Here is a 23,893-nt window from a genome sequence, read left to right as displayed (position 1 = left end):
TTTGGGACATTTTAAAATGTTTGCCACCAAAAACATGTACGTGAGAATTCTCTGTCATTGATGTGGTTGAATTGGGCATGGCAGCATGTATGTGTCATGGCCCACAAGTCATAAACCTGGGTTTCCAAGGTTTATAGCAAGGACTGGCAACCTTTGGCACACAGTCCGCCAGGGTAAGACCCCTGGTGGGCCGGGCCAGTTTGTTTACCTGCCACAACCGCAGGTTCGGCCGATCGCGGCTCCCACTGGCCGCAGTTTGCCATCCTAGGCCAATGGGGGCTGCGGGAAGCGGTGTGGGCCGAGGGATGTCCTTGCCGCTGCTTCCTGCAGCCCCATTGGCCTTGACCTAGGGGTTACAGTGGATTCTGCAGAAACGGACCAAGGGGTTACAGTGGACGAGAAGCCGGATATGAGTCAACAGTGTGCCCTTGTTGCCAAGAAGGCCAATGGCATTTTGGGATGTATAAGTAGGGGCATTGCCAGCAGATCAAGGGACGTGATCGTTCCCCTCTATTCGATACTGGTGAGGCCTCATCTGGAGTACTGTGTCCAGTTTTGGGCCCCACACTACAAGAAGGATGTGGAAAAATTGGAAAGAGTCCAGCAGAGGGCAACAAAAATGATTAGGGGACTGGAACACATGAGTTATGAGGAGAGGCTGAGGGAACTGGGGATGTTTAGTCTACGGAAGAGAAGAACGAGGGGGGATTTGATAGCTGCTTTCAACTACCTGAAAGGGGGTTCCAAATAGGATGGCTCTAGACTGTTCTCAGTGGTAGCCGATGACAGAACAAGGAGTAATGGTCTCAAGTTGCAGTGGGGGAGATTTAGGTTGGATATTAGGAAAAAATTTTTCACTAGGAGGGTGGTGAAACACTGGAATGCGTTACCTAGGGAGGTGGTGGAATCTCCTGCCTTAGAAGTTTTTAAGGTCAGGCTTGACAAAGTCCTGGCTGGGATGATTTAATTGGGGATCGGTCCTGCTTTGAGCAGGGGGTTGGACTAGATGACCTCCTGAGGCCCCTTCCAACCCTGATATTCTATGATTCTATGATCCCTGGTTTATAGGAACAGCCATATTCCAGCCCTCCATCTGGCAGCCTGCTAAGGCTTGCTTACCTGGGATCCAAGAAGCCCAGCCCCAGTTTGAAGCTCTGCCCTTGCAGTACTTTTGGTGGCATCCCAGAGCAGCTGACTGGCCTGCTGGTCCAGCAACAGGCACAGGAAACAGCTGGGCTCCACCCTGTTCTGGACTATGTGCCCTCCTGCTCCTGCTCCTCTGGCTTGATTTCCTGTCATGTGATTCATGGTTCTGACCTCCAGTTTGTCTTCTGACCCTGATTCCTGTCTAGTGACTCTGGCTCTGGCTACTAGGTCTGGCTGCCCACAACCCAGCCATGACAATATGGGATCTTCGTTAAGAACAGGCAACAACCCCAGAAATGTTCACACTGGGCCTAAATTTCAGCCTTTTGTCTAAAATGAGCCTAAATATTTTTTTAATTTAAAAAAATTTAGATAAACAGCCCTCCTTCGCTGAAGTTTCTCAACAGCAGAAAAGTCCCCTTTTCTTTCCCCCACTTCTGACGAGCTTGTGGTATGGCATATGAACTGCCTGGTGCTCATCCAAACTGAACAATCCGATTTTATGAAAATGGCCTTCCTCTAGAGAAGGACTGGAACCAACTTCTTGCACCCGAATGCTCCTGAAGGCAGGGATGTTCAAAATCTGGATCTGAATTTTATCTCTCTCTGCATCTGCCGTTGCTTTAGCAAGATGGAATGAAGTGAAAAGCAGGATTTCAGCCTTAAATCTACAAAAACAAGGAAATGATGGACATTTTTTTCCATATGAAGAGTACTCCATTATAGTGAATGGCAAAAAAATCAGTCACAGTATATGACCTTTTTCGAGATCTTTCATGTCACAGAAGGTGGCTGAATAAAGAGAGCACTGGACTGGTACTCAGGATACCTTCATTCTAGCTGTGGCTTTGCCACTCAACTGCTGGGTGATATTGTGCAAGTCATCTCACCACTCTGTGACTCAGTTTCCCCACTTGTAAAATTATTATAACACTTCCTTTGTAAGCCGCTTTGAGAAATACTGATGAAAGATGCTATTTAAGAGGCAGATATTACTATTACATACAAATCCCGCCCACAAATATGTACAGGCAGTTCACATTGATTTCTATTGTGTGCACACAATCAGAAACATGATAATGGAAATCAAACTGGAAATAAGACATACTTTGTTAACAGGGAGGGAAATTAGCCATTGGAACAACTTCCCAAGCGATGTGGTAGATTTCCCATCACTTGAAGTCTTTAAAATGTAAAGTAAAAAATACATCTCTGACAGCAAACAAAGTTTTCTTCCTTATTTTGTGTGGTATTTTTAAAAGTGTGGTGACTCACCTTGATTTGTAGTTCTACCCCAGCCAGCAACAGAGCAATTAATTCCTGGCAAAAACTGTTGACTTGCTTCTGGTAAGCAAATAGGCTGTATGTAATCTGTGAAAGAGAAATAATTATTTTCAGCTTGATTCCAGTATTCTGGTTTTTGTGATGTCAGTTACCAAAATGCACATTGATCCAAACCCTCTCTTCCTTGCTCAGGCAAAATGTCCAACAAGTGCAGGATTGGTTTTCCCAAGGTTATATCTAATTTATAAGGACAAGTCCAAGTATCCCATAAACCTGTCATTACTGAGTAAAGTCAGGTTGACTAGTCCACTTGGAGCTAGCTCAAATTAATTCATACAGAGTAAATAAATGTATAAGAGAAGATCAGCAATCCTACCTGTATAATTCACTTTGAATTGAAGATGCATCATAGCAATGTCATTATTTTTTGTGCGCTTGTTATAATGAGGATTTATGACAATTTGATCGATCTTTCGAATTACTGTCTGAGGATATGTGAGATTCAAAGTGGTATGCAAGCCGAGCACTCCTTTCCACTGAGATGGTATTAAATTCCTCCTAGAGATTGCAATGAATATTCACAATTATTTATGATCAAATGAAGGACTTGAACAATTTGCCATGTATAATTTGTATTAATCTTTAATCCCCTCAAAAATATATATTATTTTACATACACACACTTGGTATATTTTTTCAGATTAAGTGGAATAGCATAGTATCATTTGAAATTGCCTCTGGTTTTCTGACAGCACTAGTGGCCTAAAGTTTAGTATCACAGAATCATCAGTTCATTTTTGGTATTAAGCCAATAATACATTTATACCGAGATGCTTGGACAATAGTACAATTATTGAAGAATCATTAATTATTATGACCCTTTAAACAGCTGAAATTAAAAATTCCCATGCAATTAATAATCATCCCTCAGATAGAAAATTATGAGCATGAAATACCTTGGGGATGGTAGACTGAGGGTATGTCTACACTGCAACTGGGAGGTGTGATTGCATCACATATAGACATACCAAAACTAGCTTTAATTTAGCTAGCTCAAAGCTAGCTCAAGTTACAATAGCAGTGAAACCACTGTAGCATGGACAGTGTATGTGTCCAGGGTTCAGGGTGGACAAGACTAGTCCCATGCTGTCACACCTTCACGGCTATTGTTACTCAGGCTAGCTAGATCAAAGTTAGCTCAGGTATGTCTAGACATGCTGCAATCGTACCTGATTGCAGAGTAGACATACCATTAGAAATCTGATTTTTAATTTTTTTTTTAACCTACAGCTGAAGAAAAAATCTAGAAAATCAGAAGTTAAGACTATCTGAACATAATAGAAACACAGCATTTAAATGAAAAAAGAAATATGACAAGTTTGTTCTTCTACAATCTGTATTTATTGTTAAGCTGTAAAGGATGTACTTTAGTTAGAGACCTGCTTTATAGCTGAAGTTGTTTTGAATCATCAAATGTCCACTGAATGAACTGATTTACAAACAATATAAATACTTATGAGCTGGTGGAAGCTGAGCACCCAGATTTCCTTCAGTTCTCTATTGTGATTGAAATGCAGCAAATATTGGTGTCTGTAAAAACACAGTGATGAATACAGACTCTCTCTGAATATGGTGAAAATAAAATTCATGTACATCTACACGATTAACAAAAACAAGATGCAAGCAAACACCTCAATTAATGCTCAAGATGTAGAGATAGTAAATGATTTCAAAAAGAAAAGGAGGACTTGTGGCACCTTAGAGACTAACCAATTTATTTGAGCATGAGCTTTCGTGAGCTACAGCTCACTTCATCAGATGTTTACCGTGGAAACTGCAGCAGACTTTATATACACACAGAAATCATGAAACAATACCTCCTCCCACCCCACTGTCCTGCTGAGTTATCTGGGATCATACATATCCAACCAAGGAGGCTGTTCTAAAGAAATTGGAAGAAATGTAGGGATGGTTTGCTCTGCAATGACCCCGTAACAAAAATTCGGAAAAAAACCCATAGAATCTTAAAACGTACAAAGTTTCAACTGGTGAAAAACTTAATTTTCTCAATAGCAACCTACGGATGTGAATTGTGGGAAATTAAGGCTTCTGAGAAGAAGAAAACTGAAGCCTTTGAAATGTGGTGCTGGCAAAGACTTTTGCATATCTCCTGGATGGAAAAGATGAGGAATGTTTATGTTCGGAACATTGCTGGAGAGAAGCAGACTCTGTTGTCAGAAATCAACCGGCACAAACTTATGTACTTTGGTCACATCAGGCACAGAGATGGAAATAACTTTGAGACAGTTATCACAAAAGGAATGGTGGCAAGTCATTGTAAAAGGGTATGATAACTGAGGAGATGAATAGATGATGTGTAGCAGATTATTGGGAAATCATCTGCTAAGTGCTCATAGGTAGCAATAGATAGAGAAGGCTTCAGTAAATTCTGCCATGTCACCAATATTCAGACATAAATAAATGGAATTTAGTTACTTACAATAGTGATAGCTCTTCCATGATTTTTTAAACACTATGTTTTCCTATTCTTGGTCCTCCCTACAGCACTTTAATTGTAGACATCATGGTGACATATTGTAGGAAATATTTTAAAATATACCTCATCTCCTCACATTCTGGGTAGTGCACCATAGAGACTACTTGAGCTGATTAACACATCTATTCAGACAAATTGAGATTCATTCCAATTGTATAGAGTAGTGTAAATCTTGATCAGTCTCTCATAGTGTATGGCAGAGAGTCATAATTACACAGGCAATACTAAATTTACCTTTATGAGATAAGATGTCATTCTTTACTCTCACACCATTGGGAAAGCTCTGAGTGAGTAATGAAGACACCCAACTAATTACGGATAAACTGCAAATGCTTGATGAGGTATCATATATTTAATGTATACTACCTTCCATTTTCAAAAAAGTGTCTCTTGATTTCAGTGACTCCTTACTGGAGTCATTGAAATGTGGGGCTACTAAAAACTCCAGGAGCTGTGAGCTGGACTCCATCTCTTATTAGGTGAATGAATAATTCAGTACATAATAATTAAATGATGAGCTGGGTTGTTAACTATACCTATCACTAATTTCAGGATTTTCCCTAGTCTGGTGCAGACTTCAGTGGTCATGTCATTTTTATAAAACTGGGTCCCTGCTGTATATGAGTTTTCACCACAATATTATACATTGGGGGATGGGAGAGAGAGAAAGAGAGATTACGTGTTTGAAAAATCCTACAGAACTGTCTCAAGTCCCCTACATTAATTTTTCCTCATACTTTCTGTTGACTCTGGCTATTCTCCATTTGAACAGTTTTGTTATTGGGTATGATTTTCAAATACCTAATCTGAATCATTTATCTGATGGGCCTTCAGACCACTGAATAATTCTTTTTCAACTTTGAAAATAAACAATTAATTTGGCAAAACAACATTATTCTAGCATGAAAAAGTCATTTTACTGAGGCAACAATAACAGAATATTATTAAAACCATAAATGTAAGCCCTGATTCCGTAGTCAGATCCATCAGAACATTACAATATAGGATTGGACGTACCTCCTGGTCAATGAGTTCAGTTCCCTGCTATCAAAGGCAACCATATCTATTCTCTTTCATAGGATACATAAGGGGAGATCCCTGTGAATATGTGGTTCCTATTGACTTCAGTGGGACTTTATGGGTTTGTTTACATTGCAATAAAAAACCTGCGGTACCAAGTCACAGAGCCCATGTCAGCAGGGCCCAGGTTGAGGGTCTAAAAATTTCAGTGCAGACTTTCAGGCTTGGGCTGGAGCCTAGGCTCTGAGACCTTCTCCCCTTGCGGGGTCTCAGAGTTCGTGCTACAGCCCAAGGCTGAATGCCTACATTGAAATTTTATAGCCCCGCAGCCTGAGCCCTGTGAGTCCAAGTGAGCAGACCAATGCCGCAGGTCTTTTATCACAGTGTAGACATACCCTATGTGGCTAGCAGTGTTGCCCCATGCGTATCTGATTGACAGGTCAGGGCCATTCCGTAACCCAGCTTTATGAATGAGCATCTTTCCATCATTATACATGAACATTTGGGAGTGCCAACATGGTATATGTATTAACTTAAGGAGAAAGTAAACATTACCCATATACACAGTGCGTTGCTGAGACTAGCCATTCATCACTGATGAGGGAAGCTCCACATATAGGTTTTTCATTAAAAAACAGTGAGACTACCCAAGGCCAAGCTCCTTCTTTGGCATCACTTCCACCTACAATCCTTGCACTGATCTCCTGAGTTATGAGTCGTTTTCCACAAGCTGAAATTTGAAAGGGGAGGGGAGATCTGAAATTAATTTATGCCGTATTTCAAGATGTGCCCAAGATGCAAAGTTCCAGTCTGGAACAGGATCTGATCTTCCCTAAAGTTCAGGAGGGTGGGAGGGTGGGAGGAGGGGGTGGTGGATATCTTCTTTTTGTTTGCACCCGTTGTATGCAAACAACTGAACATAGTAAATGTTCCTGCTTCATGGTTTATATGAAAATACAGTTTATATTTCACTGCCAAAATCTTTCAAACAATATACATGAAGTTTATGGACCTAACAATTTTATTTTTGAAGTGGAAGTTTCTTATGAAACACTTACTTACGTTTATTGTTGCATTGTAGATAAATCACCAGATTACTGAGACACTGTTTGCTAGAATGAAAGCACAGTTGTTAAAAACACAGGTATCTGCATGCCAGGTGACATTACATGCATATGTTTAAGTGCAGTTTAGAATCACTATAAAACTTCTTTTGTTTTGTTTCCTTATTCTAAAGTAAAACCATGGTGTTAATATGCAGTAATTTGCCTGTACTGCCCAATGCTTAAATGGATATTGCACATATAATTTCTCCTTTGCTGTGCATTTGATTAAAAACAGCGTATTATAGAAATAAAAGTAGCTTAATCTTTAGGGGGGGAATGTCATCTGCTAAAATTCTGAATCCAATACAAACTGAATTCACTATGGATTTTTTGCTGCCTTCTTAGGTGTTTTCAGGAACTTGCCACTAGAGATCAGTGTAACCAAAGAATTAAAAAAATATATATATTAGTCTGATATCAGTTTAGCTTTCATGGAGATAACACTGCACTGTAGAATATATATAGACACATATAAAGGCTTAGGAATTATTTAGAAGAGACATAAAGCCAGAAGCCTGAAGAGCACAAGGCCACAGATCAAAACTACTCAAGCATTTCTGACACCCAGAGGTTTTAAGATTATCTTCATAGCTTGTAATGAATCTGAACACTGGGGACAGTGCCTGTGCCACCAATTAAATTTGATATATACAAAAATATACTGGGAAAGAATATCACTGGAGGACTAGTTTAATGCACAGTTTGTTTTTTAAATGTATACAGAGTAATATAGCATGATTGTATAAATGTAGCTATCAACATTTCCCTATTATACAATAACATACACTCTCATATTGTAATCCAGAATCACTGTATAGTTTTCACATTGCAAATATCTCCTATTTTCAGTCTTACATATAACCCCAAGGATGTGGTTTACACCATTGAAGCCAAATTCTTCAGTCTTTACTCAAACTCCCATTGAAAACTCATAAGCCCTTGTAAACCAGCTGTACATTGGGCCATCTGGCAGGGAGGATGAATAACATGGCACAGAAAAGGGTAGGGCAGCGAACACACCGGCTCCCAGCAGGATTGCACAGTAACTGGGAACTTTTGCATAGGAGCTCCATCTCTACCAAACTGCCTTACATGGATTCCATGGAGCTGCAGAGGGTGCAGGAACTAATGCAGCCCACTCCTTATGCAGGTTCAGCGGGAGGTGGGATAGAACGTTAGCTCATCTGGACAGGGCCCATGCCTTCTATGATGGTGATACAACATCTAGCATCTCCCACTCTTTAATCTATAGCAGGGAGCTATGGGTAGGAGTGGCAACTCACTGAGATATTTCTTACACTGCTGACACCCTCTGTTTGCCATGATCAGAGGGACTTCAAGCTAGTGGGCCTCCACCTTTACTTCATGTTGGAGCTGTCAGTCTGGAGACTGGCTTTGGACTGTTCATCCCATTTGTCATTCCTATTGATGCCAGCTGGGTAGCTGAGGAGGATCCATTCCCCTTAGAGCTGGATGAAAATTTTCAGTTGAATGGTTTATTTGCCGAAATATGCAGTTTGGACCAGCCTGAAAGTATTCCTGATTTTGAAACAAATTTGCCAAATGCTTTTGGCCAAAACAATGATTTGGGATTTGGTGCGATTCGCAAAATGGACAGAGAGAAGGTGGTGCCACCAACCTAATAACTTTTAGCCAGTGTTTAAGGCATTCAACTGAATCCAATTGCCCCACCGTACCTGATGTGGAGAAGGGATTTGAACTTGGGTCTCCCACACTGCAGAAAAGTGCCCTAACCAATAGAACAGCTTCAATAGGAGAGACTGAAACAGCCCCACGGAGGCATACGCTACAGTCCAGTGGCTAGGGTTACACTCCTGCAATGTTGGAGAGCTGCGTTCAAATCTCTTTTTTACATCCGGCAGAGGGGGAGAATGAACCTGGGTCTCCCACATCCTGTGTAAGCACCCTAATCACTGGGATAAAGGTTATAAGATAGGCAGCACCAGCTCTTTCCCTTCCCCTCATTCCCACATTTGTGAATCTAGCCGTTCATTTCCTTTGCTATTATTTTTAAAAGCATCTGGAAAGGAAACAATACATTTTATTTTGGGTCAAATGAAATGTTCTGTTTGATACAAAATGAAACATCTCTTGACATTTTCAATTTGCCAAAATTTTTCAGAATTTTTATTTTGGTTTGATTCAAACCAAAATTGTTTTTCAATGTTTCAGAGCTGCCAATGAGCCAGAAAAATCAATTATTTGCCCAGTTCTAATCCCCCTCCTCTCCCATTGAAATGTCAGGGAGGCCTGGTGCATGCTGACTGCTTCCCCTGCGTGACCTCCAAAAGGCCCACTTGTCACACTGTATATAGAAGCTGGGCTGGCAGCAACTCCTGCGGTGGTGGTGGATGACTTTGATGGCTGCTTGCACCATTCCTCCTGTCCTCCCGGTGCTCCAGCTGGGCAGTGGGGGAAGCCCCTGAACCCTGACCCAGCTTCCCACCAGGAGTTTGTGGGGGGGCAAGCCCCCATGCCCCTACCCCATTTCCCTGGTAGGAGCACTGGCGGAGGAGGAAGGGGGTGGAGAGGGGCCCCCACTTGCTCTGACCCAGGGCCCCCCAAATCTCTAACCCATCTCTGGCTGTGGAGCCTGCCATGCCACAGAGCTGCTTCGTGTTAAGCCCCACCAATGCTTCTAGGGCTAGGATCTGGCCCAATGCAAATGTTATCCTTCTGTCAGTAAATAAATTCCCTGTGTGTCCCGGATGTGAACAGTGGTTTCATCTCTGGGTCACATTTTACTATCCTTAATCAGTCAAAACTCCTGCAACCTTCAAAGGGAGTTTTGACTGAGTAAGGACTAAATGCAGTGTGGGATCTGGCCTTCATGTATTGATTATCAGTTGACTTTTATTATTATTAGTTTATTTTACTAAAAGAAAAACACTGTCTAATCGTCCTCTCATTCTGTAACATTACAACTTCTGTGAAACTACATGAGGGTATAATGGTATCACCACAATACAGTGACCCTTATCAGGAGTTCAGATGATAAACAGAAAAGAAATCTCTTTCTGCAGTAGGAATGCAGTTAAGATGAACGGTCTTCTTCCTTTTCCTCTTGTTCTCCTCATTCTTTAGTGTCTAACTGATAGTAATAGAAGACACCTTTAAATCATAGGCTGCTCTTTAAGATCTCTCATGGCAATGCTTGTTTAGACATACATTTTATTAAAAAAAGAAAAATAGCTTTTAATGATGCTCCATTACTCTAAGATGTTTTTTTTCCCCCACCACCAGTGAGACTGATAAATATTTGGTATTAACAGAATAGAATTAGAACAGAAAATGTATCAATCAGCTCCCAGCAGGGAAAAAGAAAACTCTGCAGCAAATTAAATATTCTCTATAGCTTTACTATTGTGCAATATGGCTCATAAGTGAAGCCTACAAGACTATTGATGCATCCCATCTTCAATCCAGTCTAAGCAACTGAGCAATTATATGGTGATTTTCTGTGTCAGTGCATCCATCAAGGTTCCAGGAAAATGTAACTGTTAATGTGATAGGACTACTAAGCTTTCTTAGCTCCTTTAAGGCATTGTTTTAACTGAGGTGTGAACTGTCTTGCTAGTCAATGGCAAGCACCTCTCCTTTTATAGGTGTGCCTAAAGCACGGGCACCTCTTGTGAACATAATTCTTTAAAACCATTAAATTCAGGGTCTAGAGTCAAGAAAAGCTCCCAGTTATTCCAAACCCATAGGAATCCTTCAAAGTCACATCAGATACGATATAAGGTAAAAGAGATTAGGGGCTAGGATATGATTCTGAACAGCTCCTCGCTTAATGAGCTGATTTCCGTAAGAAAGATATGGAGACAAAGCCAGAAGCACTATACACGCCTCATTTTATTTTTGTTACTACCACTTGCCTTAAAACATAGCCAACCAGGAAGAGAAGGACATGCTTTTTTTTTTTTTTCTAGCTGGCTATTACATTTGTATTGCTCTCTGTTCTTGTTATGGACTGGTCACAAATCACCAGTTTTCAGTATTTTCCTAACATTTTATATTTAATATGAGAAGCAGTGTGGGCTACAAAATAGGACACTGGACTGGGTTAACAGATCTGGGTTCTTCTATTCTTGCCATCAATCTGAGTGATGATATTGGCCAAGTCACTTCACTTCTCTGGACCCCTTATTCTCCATCTGTAAAATGGGGTTAATGATACTTAATGTAAAAACTTTGAGATCTACGGATACAAATGCTATGCAAGAATAGTACTATTTATTACTGTAATCACAGTAGCACCTAGATGCCCTAACCAAGATTGTAACATACAAACAGATAGAGACAGTCCCTGCCCCAAAAGCTTACAATACACAACACATGGCAGGGGAAACAGAGACATGAAATGACTTGCCCCAGGTCACACACAAAGTCAGTGGCAGAGATGGAATAGAATCTAGGTCTCCTGGCTCCCAGGGCAGTGCCTTATATACTAGACCACATTGGATTTCAACTAAAGTAAAGTAGAACAAGACATTTATTATTATATTTATTTTTATTTACCACTATAATCAATTTGATCCTTAATGTGAGAAAGATGCATTGATGCCTACCTTGGTGTAAGTATTAGGCTCTGGTTAGCTGCTTTGGTGATTTTTACAAATGGCCCATTTCCAGTGGATAACATCGCTGATGATGTAGTCATATTTCTAGGAAGAGGGAAAAAATGAGACATTTTTAAGATACTCATTGTGTTTCTCTGACTAAATAACATTTTAAAAATGATTATGCCTGGTAGTACTGGTTCCTAGAATAGTGGGTATTTATTCAAAGATTTTTTGAGGTTTGAAATCTAAAGGAAAAAGAACAGAAACAATGCCACCACTCAAAGGTACTGCACTACCATTTTTAAAAGATAGAGAGTTAAATTTTATTATGCAATGTTCAACAATAGTCAATTGAAACTTGTGTACTACAGTTCTGTACTTTGGGGGGAAACAGTATTATGTACACTGGGCTTTACAGAACAAATAGAGGTGCATTCTCTATGGAGAAGAGTTTAAAGTCAAAGGCCTTGATGGAGCTATTTGTGAAATAAGATATTACTTAATGTGAAAATGGCAGAGCCTAGCGCTAAATTAAGAACAGAAAAGACAACTACCCAGAGGGACAGCAATGGACAAGAACAAGTATAATATGATTGTCAAGTTACTTGGGAGGCTACTGTGTATGTCTTGGTGGTTAGAACTTTTTTTCTAAAAAAACCTCAGTGTTTTTAAACCTGACTTCAGAATGGCATATAAAAACCTAGCCAGCTTGAGAATTTCAGCTGAGCAGAAAATAAATGCATTTATCCTCCGTTGACTCACACTTTGTTTAATTATCACATCTGTGCAATGTCAGAATAATATACGGCCATTCTAATATGGGAGCATCTTACATGCACTTTGCACTGGGATAAGTGGCTGCCCAAGACGCAAGGCAGAGGTGAAGCAATTCTACAGTACTTATGTATGCAGTTGGGAGAGAACTATAACTAACTCCCCGCAAACTAATGGTAAATTCTGATCTGAACTTCTGCATCCTGAGCCAGTTTCTTTAATGAGCTGAACCAGAACCCAGTGGGTGTGATTCTCCACTGCCACATCAGTTCCATGCCAGTTGCACGTTATTGAATTTAACGGAGCCAGGCTAGTGTAAAAGTGGTATTGGGCTGTGAACACTAAACCCCCTACATTTGGCAGAAGGTTAACTCTGGATTCAATTCAAGAGGCAATCTTAGTAACATGGGTCTGTTCATAGTTACAAGTCCATTCAAACCAACTTGCCTAAAAAGCAATCTGGAAAGGGAATACACCCTTATTACACACCCAATGTTCAGTACAATACAGTACAGTAGCATTGTTTCAGATTGTTTTACTGTAATGACATATTCATGTACCTGAAAAATTCCATCCTAGCAGTTACTTGGCCTCACAGGCATTTGCAGGAACATAATAATGAATTATACCAAAATACACTGAATCAAAATTCTTCCCTGATTTACACTCTGTGCAACCTCCCTGACATCTTCAGCTTTCTCGAGGACTGGGGAATTTCTCTAATGGCTAGTAATAGGGGAGGGATAAGCTGGTTCCAGTGGCACAGATCTTCTGGCGGAAACTTCAACATCCTCTCTTTAAGGGTTTGATTAAACTGCTCTACTAACCCATCAGTCTGCAGGTGATACACGGACATTTGGAGCTTTTTCATTCATAACAGGTCACAGACCTGTTGGAACAGTTGTGAGGTGAAATTGGTACCTTGGTCTGTCAGGACTTCCTGGGGGAGAGACACCCAGGGAAAGATTCTGTAACCACAGTTTTTGCTGTGACTTTCTGGAGGGGGATTGCCTCCTCAAACCAGGTGGTGTAGTTGAGGATTGTCAGGATATATTGGAACCCCATGACTTTCTTCAGGAGGGTCCTACCAGGTCCATTGTGACTCTCTCATAGGGGGTGTCGATCACTGGCAGGGGAACAAGGGAAGCCTTCAGTACCCCTCATGGGGCTGTGAGTTGACATGCTGGACAGAAGTCACAAACAACCCTTTACCTCCTGGTGTACCCTGGGCCAGAAGAACCATATCAGGATCTGGGCTAAGGTCTTCTCATGCCCCAGATGTCCCGCCGTGGGAATGATGTGGGAAAGCTGCCAGGTGGCCTGACAGTGGCATCGGGGGACTACCAGCTGGGTCTGGATGTCCTGGGTCTGGGAGTCATGATCGACTCGCTAGAGGCAGTTGCCAGTCAACTAGAAGCGGCGATACTGCATTTCCTGGGGAATGGGTTCCATAATCTTCCCATCAACATGAGCCAACTGCTCATAGGCCCATCTGAGGTTTGGGTCCTCCCACTAATCATGGTTAAAGTCTGAGTCTAAACCAGGGGGTTCATCATGAGTGGGAGGCCTGCGATCACCCCCTTCATCAAGAAGGTCCTGGTCAGCCTTGAAGTATTGCTGGTTGCTTGGGTTGAGGTTCCTGGGTGCCCAGTCTGTCCCTTCCAGGACCTCTCCCACAAAGATGCCCTGGGGCTGTTGGGACTCGAGGCTCATGGTGTGCAGGACCCCCAAGAAGCTGCTCCAGTCTCGACCTAAGATCATGGGCTAGGCCAGCCTTGGTGACAGATCCACTATCATAATCCTCATATCCCCCCTCACAGTCAAGGTGACCCAGGCCTGAGGATAGCGATCTGTGTAACCCTGCCAACAGCAGCAGCATACTACGTGTCTGGGGGCTTCACAAGGTCCTGACATACCAGAGTCTGTCCACAGAGTTCATGAGGGTGGAGATCCAAATTCCGTCCACGTCTAACAGGGTCATCACTTGGCCCTGGGGGCTGCTTACATGCCCAAGATTCCCTGGTCCAGACTCAGCTGAAACTGAGGAAGGCCTCCAGGTCACCTTTGGGACCCATTTTTGTCAGGCTCCCAAGCACCATGGGGTTAGTCGGGGTCACTGCTCCCCCAGGATTGGAGCTGCTGGGTGTCAGTACCAACACAGCCAGCTGCTGCAAGCACTGCCATTCTTGGTGCTGGTGTTGGACCCCCAGCTCTTGAATCAGTTGCTGTTGCAGGCATTGCTGCTGCTGCTCAAGCTGCACCACATGCTTCTGCTGTTGGCACTTGGTGAGCCACTCTGTGAGCTTCTTGACCTCCATCCTTCCTGGTTGGAAGGTTCCCCGTTCCATCATCCGGCACATGGGGGGGATTTGATATGCTGCTTTTCTGGGCTTGTCCCCTTGTTTCAGGGGTGGGATGATGCCTGAATTCTCCAACAATTGTAGTGGTCCCTCACTCTGCCTCATTACAGGCAGACAGTAATCAATAGTCTGTGGGGGAAGCTCTTGCCCTCTGGGAAGGGCCAGGCACAAACAGTCTTTAGCCCACAGCCTCCTGCCTGGGATAGACCGCAAGTAACAGTTTATAAGGGTCTCTGGCCCTCTGGCCAGGGTAGAGCACAGATAGTCTTTGGTGCAGGCCTCTGGGTCTAGAATTAGTTTGCAGCCACCCTGGGTGTGAGAAGGCAGTGTCTCATGATCCTTTTGAATACACATTTTAAATCTGATTGGTTGAAAGAGATCCTGTAATAGGGCAAAAACCTGCAATCCTTTCTAACTCAAACTCCCACTGACCTCTGACTATCTACTCAGTGCTTTTCTTCTCCTACATTTCTTGCTCTTTTCTCAGCAAAGTGAGAACTAACTATTTCTACTTCTTGCTCCTCTATTTGACTAATGCAATACTGTCCGGATTACTGTTCTAGATTTCTCTCAATTTTTCTCTAGTCTTTGACACCTCCTCAAGATAATAGTCCCCTCACTTCCTGAAAGCAAGTTTAACGTGCTTCTCTGAGTTAACCCTCAAGAGTTTCTCTTGATTTATCAAATTACAGCAAGTTAGTTGACTAAAGGTTCTTAGATATCTTGTTGGAAGACATAAAACTGCAAATTCCAAGAATTTATGCGTGACACATGAGATGTGTACTGGATTGTAATCTGTTGAATAAAACACCACCTCATTAAAAATCAATGAATAGCTTTTGTATTCTTTCTTCCTTTTCAGTAAAGATAAAAGGAAATCAAGTGCCTTTATTGGAAAGCTATTATTGTAATAACATGTTTCATTCAGTAGAGCCAGGATTTCAGTTATATAGCAACATTATTTCCATTATGCAAGAGAACATATACATGGTGATGCAGGTCATGTGTGCCCTGAAAGGATTCAGGGAACTGTTCTGATGAGATTCTTCTATTGTTCTGTCACATACTGATCAACAATTGGAAACAGAGAAAAATATGATTTAAAATGAAGGAAAAAGCCATAAGCATTTAGAAATATGTCTGCTCTTACCTTTGCTAATCCAAACTCCTTTCTTGTATGATTTAATTTCTCAACATAATGGGCTGAATCTTAAAATCTGGATTTGGGATTTAATATTGGAACCTCAATTGATGAAAGCAGTTTATTGGAAGTTTCCCAAACTGTGATTAAATGCTTACAGTCAAAGAAAGGAAGTCCAGGGTGCTTACTGGGACTTGGGAGATCCTGGTACAATTTCCTGCTTTTGCACAGACTTCCTGTGTAACCCTGGGCAAGTTGCCTTAGTTCCCCACCTTTAAAATGGGAAAAATAGCACATCCCTATCTTACAGGGCTCCCCAAACTCCTTCACTTATTAACAGTGGAGATACTGGCTCAGAAGATATTATCAGGTCCTTAGGGACCTGAATTCTTTCCGTACTGACAGTATCAAGGATTGGGACAAGTGGGAAACCGTGGACGATGGCTTTAGTACAATGCAGCTGGCACCAAGCACTTGGCATGGGATTCCCTTGGTACCATAGATAGGTGAGCAGTCTTTCTGGTTATTGGTAGTGAGTGTTGTTCAGGGATGGACTTGGTTTTTTCAAGCCTGTCTCTGCTCCTCTGGGTATGGGTATCTGAACTCTGTACTGAGTCTGTCTTAGATGACTGATTCCTCTTTGCCTTTGCTGTACTGGCCTCACTCAGATCTTGCACAGAACACCTCTCAGGACTTGATGTCTCCGTAGTCTTCTTGTGGGGTGGTGACTGATAACTTCTTGGAGACTTCCTCCTCACATACTTTTGCTTAGAGGCAGATGTAGATGAGGACTTCGGCACCATAAATGTACTCTGTGTCATGGTAGTGCCTACCTCTCTGCTGGTCTCTGGTGACTGAGATATTGATGCGGATGGGGCACTAGCTGTACTGGGAGGTCTATGTACAGTGGGGACTCTCTCCCAGATCTGAAGCTGGATGTAAATCTTGCTCCATCACAAGGAGTTTAAACTTAATTTCTCTGTTTTTGGGGGATCTCCCTTTGAAGGAAGTACAGATCCTCCACTAGCTGGGGATATGAGACAGCAGAGGTACTGGGAGAGTCTGTCACTTGTTGGAATAACTTCACAACAGAAGAGGCACCTCTTGAATCCTGGGCAAATCCCAGGCATTCCCAAGAAAACCTAATGAAAATTTACCCCCTAGAAAGGGAAATCTCCTAACTATGTAACTATCTCTATGAATAAAAAGTTTTTTTTTTTAAGAAAGAAAAGAAAAAACAAAAAGGAACAATTGTTCTAGCAACTATAACACTATAAGGTAAGGAATTACAAGGAATCTGAGAAAAAGCTAAATATTAGAGAACAGGCACGCAGTTGACTACATCTTGGGCCAAAGGTGGTTGAGAAGGAACTGTATGGGGCATGAGGATGTGTGGGGTGCATGAGTGTACCAAATTGGCATTACTACCAAAAATCTCTGATCAAAGGGACAGGGTGCAAGCGCACTGAAGTGGAGCATCCGCAGAGGCGCTATTCGAAGAAGAACTAACAAATAAGAATCTTAACATGATGGGGTTTGTTTTAAGATAAGTTTGCTGTGAAACTGTATGCCTAATATGCATATACAATTATTATATTTGCATGCATCAATCAGGTAATTGCACATGCAAATTGCCATCATGATTTGTACATCCAGATACCTGATGTGTACACAAATGCAGTGATTGTTCAGGCAAAAACAACAGATTTTCTCAGCTAATGATGAAAAATAAGACCCTGAATATTTTCTTTAAGGGCTCCTGATTAGATTGATTTCCGTAGTTTGCTTATTTATCACAAAGGAACATTAGGCTGTACTCTTGTCAGATCTTACAAGCTAAGATTTCACTTAGTAGTTAGATGAGTGACATCCATTGAAAACCAGCCTGCTACAAGAAATAGTGCTGGTTATTCAGTGATGTGCCAATGATGTCACTAGAATTGCTCCCAGTGTAAGTGAGGCTAAAATACGGCCCATAAAACTGCACTGTAAATGTTGAAAGTCTAAAAGAGCAATGCTCTCAGCGTTCCCTCCCCACTCTGAACTCTAGGGTACAGATGTGGGGACCTGCATGAGAGACCCACTAAGCTTATCTCTACCAGCTTAGATTAAAAACTTCCCCAAGGCACAAATCCTTCCTTGTCCTAGGATGGTATTGCTGCCACCACCAAGTGAGTTAGACAAAGATTTAGGAAAAGGACCACTTGGAGTTCCTGTTTCCCCAAAATATCCCCCAAGCCTCTTCACCCCCTTTCCTGGGGAGGCTTGAGAGTAAACAAGGTGAGCACAGACCAGACCCAATCAGATTCTGAAAAACAGAAATTTATTACAAAGAAAAAAGTAAAAGAAGCACCTCTGTAAAATCAGGATGGAAGGTAATTTTACAGGGCAATAAGATTTAAAAACACAGAGGATTCCCCTCTAGGCAAAACTTTAAAGTTACAAAAAACAGGAATAAACCTTCCTCTTAGCATAGGGAAAATTCACAAGCTAAAACAAAAGATAGTCTAACACATTTCCTTGCTATTACTTACTATTTCTGTAATTTTAGATGTATCATTCAGTAGGAGCTGGATTACTTGCTTGGTCTCTCTCTTTGTCTTGGAGAGAACAACAAAGAGCCCAAACACCCCGCCCCCCACCAAGATTTGAAAGTATCTTCTTTCCCCATTGGTCCTTCTGGTCAGGTGCCAACAAGGTTAATGGAACTGATTAACCCTTTAAAGGTAAAGGAGGGATTTTATGGTACCCTTAGCTGTATGTTTATGACAAATGCGTTCAGGATCTTACCACACAGAGAATCTCAGGTACCACTGATTTAAGCCATATTTAATTTTAGAGTCACTGGGCTATATAGGCCAAATTTTGTTTGTGTCTCCATTTTATGGCAGCAGCACTGAACAGATCCTCTTCTTGGATGAAATGAAGAAAAGGAGAACATAGGCCATGAATTATGATAGACTGTGGAATAGTTTCACTAAGGAAATGGGGGGAATACCCTTTTGTCATAATACGAAACTGGACAAAGTAACAGAAAATATACTAAAGGGAGCAATTTGGCACTGGCAGGAGGATGGACAAAATGACCTAATAGGTCTTATACATCTCCAATTTCTTTGATTTTATTATTCAATCTGCCCAGGCCACTTTACTGAAGTATTTTCCCAGCAGCAGGACCCACACACAGCTTTGACGGGGAGGTCAGAGTTTACTCGAGTTCAGTTTACTATGCTACAGTAGGTCTCTTTAAAGAGTAAGAATAGAGTTCAGGAGACCATCTTCTAACTTCTCAAACAGCAAGGTGACAGAGGAAGTTAATTAAGTCATACATAGAGGGATAAGAAAGCTCAACTTCTTTTCCCTTGTAAGTTTGATGCCAGACAAAAACTGTCCTCAGGTCACTATCAAGGGAGTTGGATGTAAGAACACTCAGGCCTCTGACTTACTCCTCTTTGCCACTGTGGGAAGGCCAGACTTTTCTATTTTCATCGGTGGTTGGTCTTTTTCCTTCAGGCAATAAGTTGATGTGGGAAGAAACCAAATTTCCCTGTGGACCTTGATTGCTGAAGCTTACTCTTTTAAAAGATGTTCCTGCTTTAGAAGAGGAGCTGCTGCTGGCTCCTCTCTTCGCTCCCTGCTGCACTATTGAGTTTACATTTTTATATATCCCCTTTTTTACAATATCTCTTTCAACATTTAAAAATAAGTATTTTATTTCTCTACTGACTGCCTTCTTCCATTTAGGGTATTATTCCCCCTCTTTGTCCCTTATTCCCCAGTTTTTCTAATGTAGCTGAAATTAGCACTGCTTTTCTTGTTCACCTCTGCCAAGTGACAGCCAGAGCCAGATCATATAAACTACATTGTTGCTGTTTCTGTGGGTCATCCCCCGCCAAAACAGTGGCTTTTGCAAAACCTCTCTAGCCATAGGGTGCTTTTTTTTGCTTTTTTTTTTTAAAGTACAATGTTAGATACTTCTAGAGCTGGTCAGGTCACAGTACAAATTTTCGTGAAAAATTCTTCACGTTTTCATTACAATTTCCAATTTTGACTTTTTTTTTAACAGCTCTATAGCTGATCAAAGTAGGATGAATGTTCACATTTTTTTTCACAAATCATAAAATTTCAAGATGTCTTTATATTTAGAATTTAGAAGCTATTTCCCAGCAGATAAGAGGCCAGATTTTCTGCTGGCACAATGAAGTCAATGGATTTAAATTGGCAAAGAATTTGGCCTTAAACCTCAATCAAATATGATCTGTTTTCAAATGTTCTGAAGAGCTGCCATTACATATCCAAATGACCATAAAGAAGTGCAGTAAGATGGGCCATTATTGCACAGAACACTGGTATATTACAAATGGACACTGGAGTTTTTGGGGTTCTGTGATAGCTCTTGGGAAGTAAGGAGGATGAAGAGCCAATATTTTGATAATGGGGACTAATATTTTGCCCATCCCTTAGTTACAGAAGATAAGAGAGGAACCTGGAGAAGTAGGGGACAGGATACAATGGCAGGACCCTCCACCACTTGGAGGCCAGGAAGAGGAGTGCTCCCACTCCTGAGTAAGCACTGCAGAAGGATTTGACCTGAGCTAAAAAGCACGGTGCAAATGCCAAGTAATATTATTAGGACTGATCCTTGCCATTTGAAGAAAGACTAATGCTGAAAGAACCTTGGAGAAAGCCTCAAACAAATAAAATGCAATTTAAAAAGAGATTTTAGTGGGTACAGAAGGTAGTGACTTGGAGGACCAACTTAAAAAACTTTATTTTTCAACTTATCAAGTGAAATAAGTTGGAAGTGACTTGAAAGACAAACATAGAAGCAGGAGTCTTTATTTTTTTCATCTGTGGCTTTCCAGAAAGATCTTAGGAAGATGACTCAATTTTTTTCCCTGGCGTTCTTACACATTAAACTGCTTAAAATAAATTTAACCTACATTTTTTTCAGAGAACTCTTTCTAATGGCTGGCAACATACTACATGAACTCTCATGGGACTTTAGGAAAATTTACCAATACCTATAACATATTTTAAGTTTCTTTGATTAAATATATAAGAGCTGGTTCCTTTTCCCCAGTTGGAAGTGGGTATAAAAATGTTACATTTTTTGACAGATGCAATAAAGAATATTGGAATGATCAAGCCACAGGAGGTTCATTTCAAGAAAGTGCTATATATAATAGTTAGAAACTTTCCCATACCACAGAGATTTGGGCATCAGGCTGGAAATCTCATGAAAAAAAAAGGCTCTCTCATGAGACTTCTGGATTTCCTGGTTTTGGTGAGGTGAGAAACTGACAACATGGAGACAGCCTCTCTGGCAGTATTTTAGTTTTTCCAGCATTTTATATCCAGCTAGAACTTGGAAATCCAAAGGATAGTCTTTTAAAAATATATCATTGTCATGCTCCACAGCAGGGATCGGCAACCTTTGGCCCGCGGCCCACCAGGGTAAGCCCCCTGGCGGGCCAGGCCAGTATTTTTACCAGCCGCATCCACAGGTTCGGGTGATCGCAGCTCCCACTGGCTGCGGTTTGCCACTCCAGGACAAAGGGGGCTGCGGAAAGTGGCGCGGGCCATGGGCCAAAGGTTGCCAATCCCTGCTCCACAGATATGTGCATGCTTCCTTTTTTGGACAATCCTGAAGTTGTTCAAACCACCTAGAGAAGAACAAATATGTTTCATATGCAATAGATGCATAAATGAGGTGCTGACAAAGACAACACACAACATTACTTACCCTAGTCCTAGCAGCTGACAAACTTTGTTTAGAATCTGCTCACTCCAGTAATCTGCACATACTGTAGACCAATTATTCTCAATCCTGAACTGTACCAATCCATTGATGCTTAGCGAACCATTAAACAGACGCACTGTAGACCAAAAAACAGACACATGGATCGGCAGCTAGGCTTACAATACTGGAAATATAACAGACAGCAAGCCAGATTCACTAGTGCTGGCAGAAGAAAGTGTAAATTACACAGTTTAGCAGCAATGAGGAACCCTGTGCCGCGGAGGTGACACAACCCAACAGGAAAAAGGGCATGCTACTGCCACTTCCTCTGGCATTTCTGACATGGGACAGAGTTTTAGTTTACAGCCAAGGGAATCTTAGGAATCTTGTCAATGGAAGCTATTGAGTTGATGTGCTGAAGCAGCAAATGCTCCAACCACTCTATCCAAGGCCCCTTCCTGGCCAGTATCATCCCCTTTTTCAAACTATTGTACAATGATTTAGCTACTCAATTTTCATGAAAACCAATTGGAGATTAAGTTAAAACCAGAGCTGACTGAAAATTGGAATTTTCATCCTGTGAGAAATTCTGATATTTCAACATTTGCTTTCATTGTTAATTGGGACTAAAAGTTGTAATGTCAGATTTTTTCACAGAGCAAAAAGTTAAAAAAAATATTCAATCTGGAAACGCTGAAATGCTTCGTTTTGGTTTTGTTCAACATTAAACTGCATCTCCATGGGTTGCTGTGGAGGCTCACTGGAGCTGTAATCTGTTTAAGCAACCTTGTCCCTAGTGGAGAAGAACAGCATGAAGACTCCGAACTATGACTCTGGGCAGGCACTGCTGCAGCTCAGGCAATGAAAAATTATTGTCAGCCTGACCTGAAATGAACCATTACATTTACATTTTCCCAGTGGAAAAACAAACATTTTTCTCCCCACAAAATCAACATTTTCCGGTGAAAATTTCTGATTGTGTAGAAACCACATTTTCCATTAAAAAAAAATCTGCTAAATATTCCTGACTGGCTGTATCTAAAACATCACACAGCAGAGCTTTGAGAATGTCTTCTTCAGTATGCAATTAGTAGAGTATGATCCTTCTGGTATTCATATTGGCGAAATATATCATTGCAAGGCAGAGATGATGTATAGTAACTAGTGACTGGCAAACCTAAAACATCAGGAAGCTTGGATAAGCCCAGAAAACATTAGAGGCATCTTCACTGGGAGAGCTCCCTTTCCCTCTCTTCGGTCTCAGTCAGAACTTTCTGCCTTTCTTTTGACTCTCTTCCTCTTTTCCCCTTGAATATCCCCTTGAAATTCTTTATCTTCACATGAACTACAATTCCCTTTCCCCCATCTCCAACAAGCCCATGTAATCCCTGATTCACGCATGACTCTTAACAGATTCTCCTATTTTGGTAAGGGATGAAGGGAGTTCTGATACTGGGACCCAAACAACTGCTACTCTCAATCTTCAATATATTAATAAGCTTCTCTAGGTGAGAAAGGCTTTGGAATATGTTGACTTTTCTGTGATCCTCGAGAAGCCCCAGGAACTAGAGTATTTGAAGATGGCAGTTAGTTTAGCTTGATTGCCACAGCTGATGAGATCTTGAAATGGGTTTCAGGAAAATTAGGAAAATTTTTGGGGACTAAATGGGGGCTAGTTGACTTTTCACTTCCTTTTGAGGCTTAGACTGAGGATAAGGCCAGTTCTTGGGGCGGTGGGGAGGGGGGATTGTTTTGTTTTGGTAACAGCTCACTCAGCCTTAGAGGTCTAACTCAATAGAAGGTGTAAAGCAATCTGTGCCAAAAACATCTCTTTGGGATCAAGTACATATAACAGGACAGGAAATGACTGCTTTATCCATATTTTAAATCTGCAATATAAATGGTTGAAAACCTTTTCCAGCTGTTCTTAGCTACATAATTATGTTCACGGCTTTTCCTGTAGGTGGAGGCTGCAGGTCAGTTTATTTTATGAAATTAGAAAAAAAAAAAGACAACGACATTCTCACACTCAAAAAGAACACAATGAAATAATGGAAAGAGTCAAATTCTGCTTTTGGATGCATGCACACAGTTCTAGTTTAAGTCAATGGGAGCTGCCAGCACATGTCTGTGGTCATATCTTGGCCCTAGAAGTCTTCCTTAAACCAACCAAAGGCAA

General features: G+C 41.3%; 1 protein-coding gene across 1 annotated transcript in view; it reads right to left on the bottom strand.

The window, feature by feature from the left end:
* Positions 1-23,893, bottom strand: part of TMPRSS15 (transmembrane serine protease 15) — an 88,297-nt gene that overhangs the window by 2,927 nt on the left and 61,477 nt on the right. Inside the window, 6 exon segments of the mRNA XM_073329227.2 lie at positions 2,422-2,517; positions 2,807-2,988; positions 6,563-6,737; positions 7,070-7,119; positions 11,703-11,798; positions 21,718-21,850. Of these exon segments, the coding sequence (XP_073185328.2) occupies positions 2,422-2,517; positions 2,807-2,988; positions 6,563-6,737; positions 7,070-7,119; positions 11,703-11,798; positions 21,718-21,850 (732 nt within the window).

This window comes from Lepidochelys kempii, chromosome 1, assembly GCF_965140285.1.
Source record: "Lepidochelys kempii isolate rLepKem1 chromosome 1, rLepKem1.hap1, whole genome shotgun sequence".
NCBI classification, from domain to species: Eukaryota; Metazoa; Chordata; order Testudines; family Cheloniidae; genus Lepidochelys; species Lepidochelys kempii.
The sequence above is the reverse complement of the archived record's forward strand: the minus strand, read 5'-3'. Positions and strand labels throughout refer to the sequence as shown.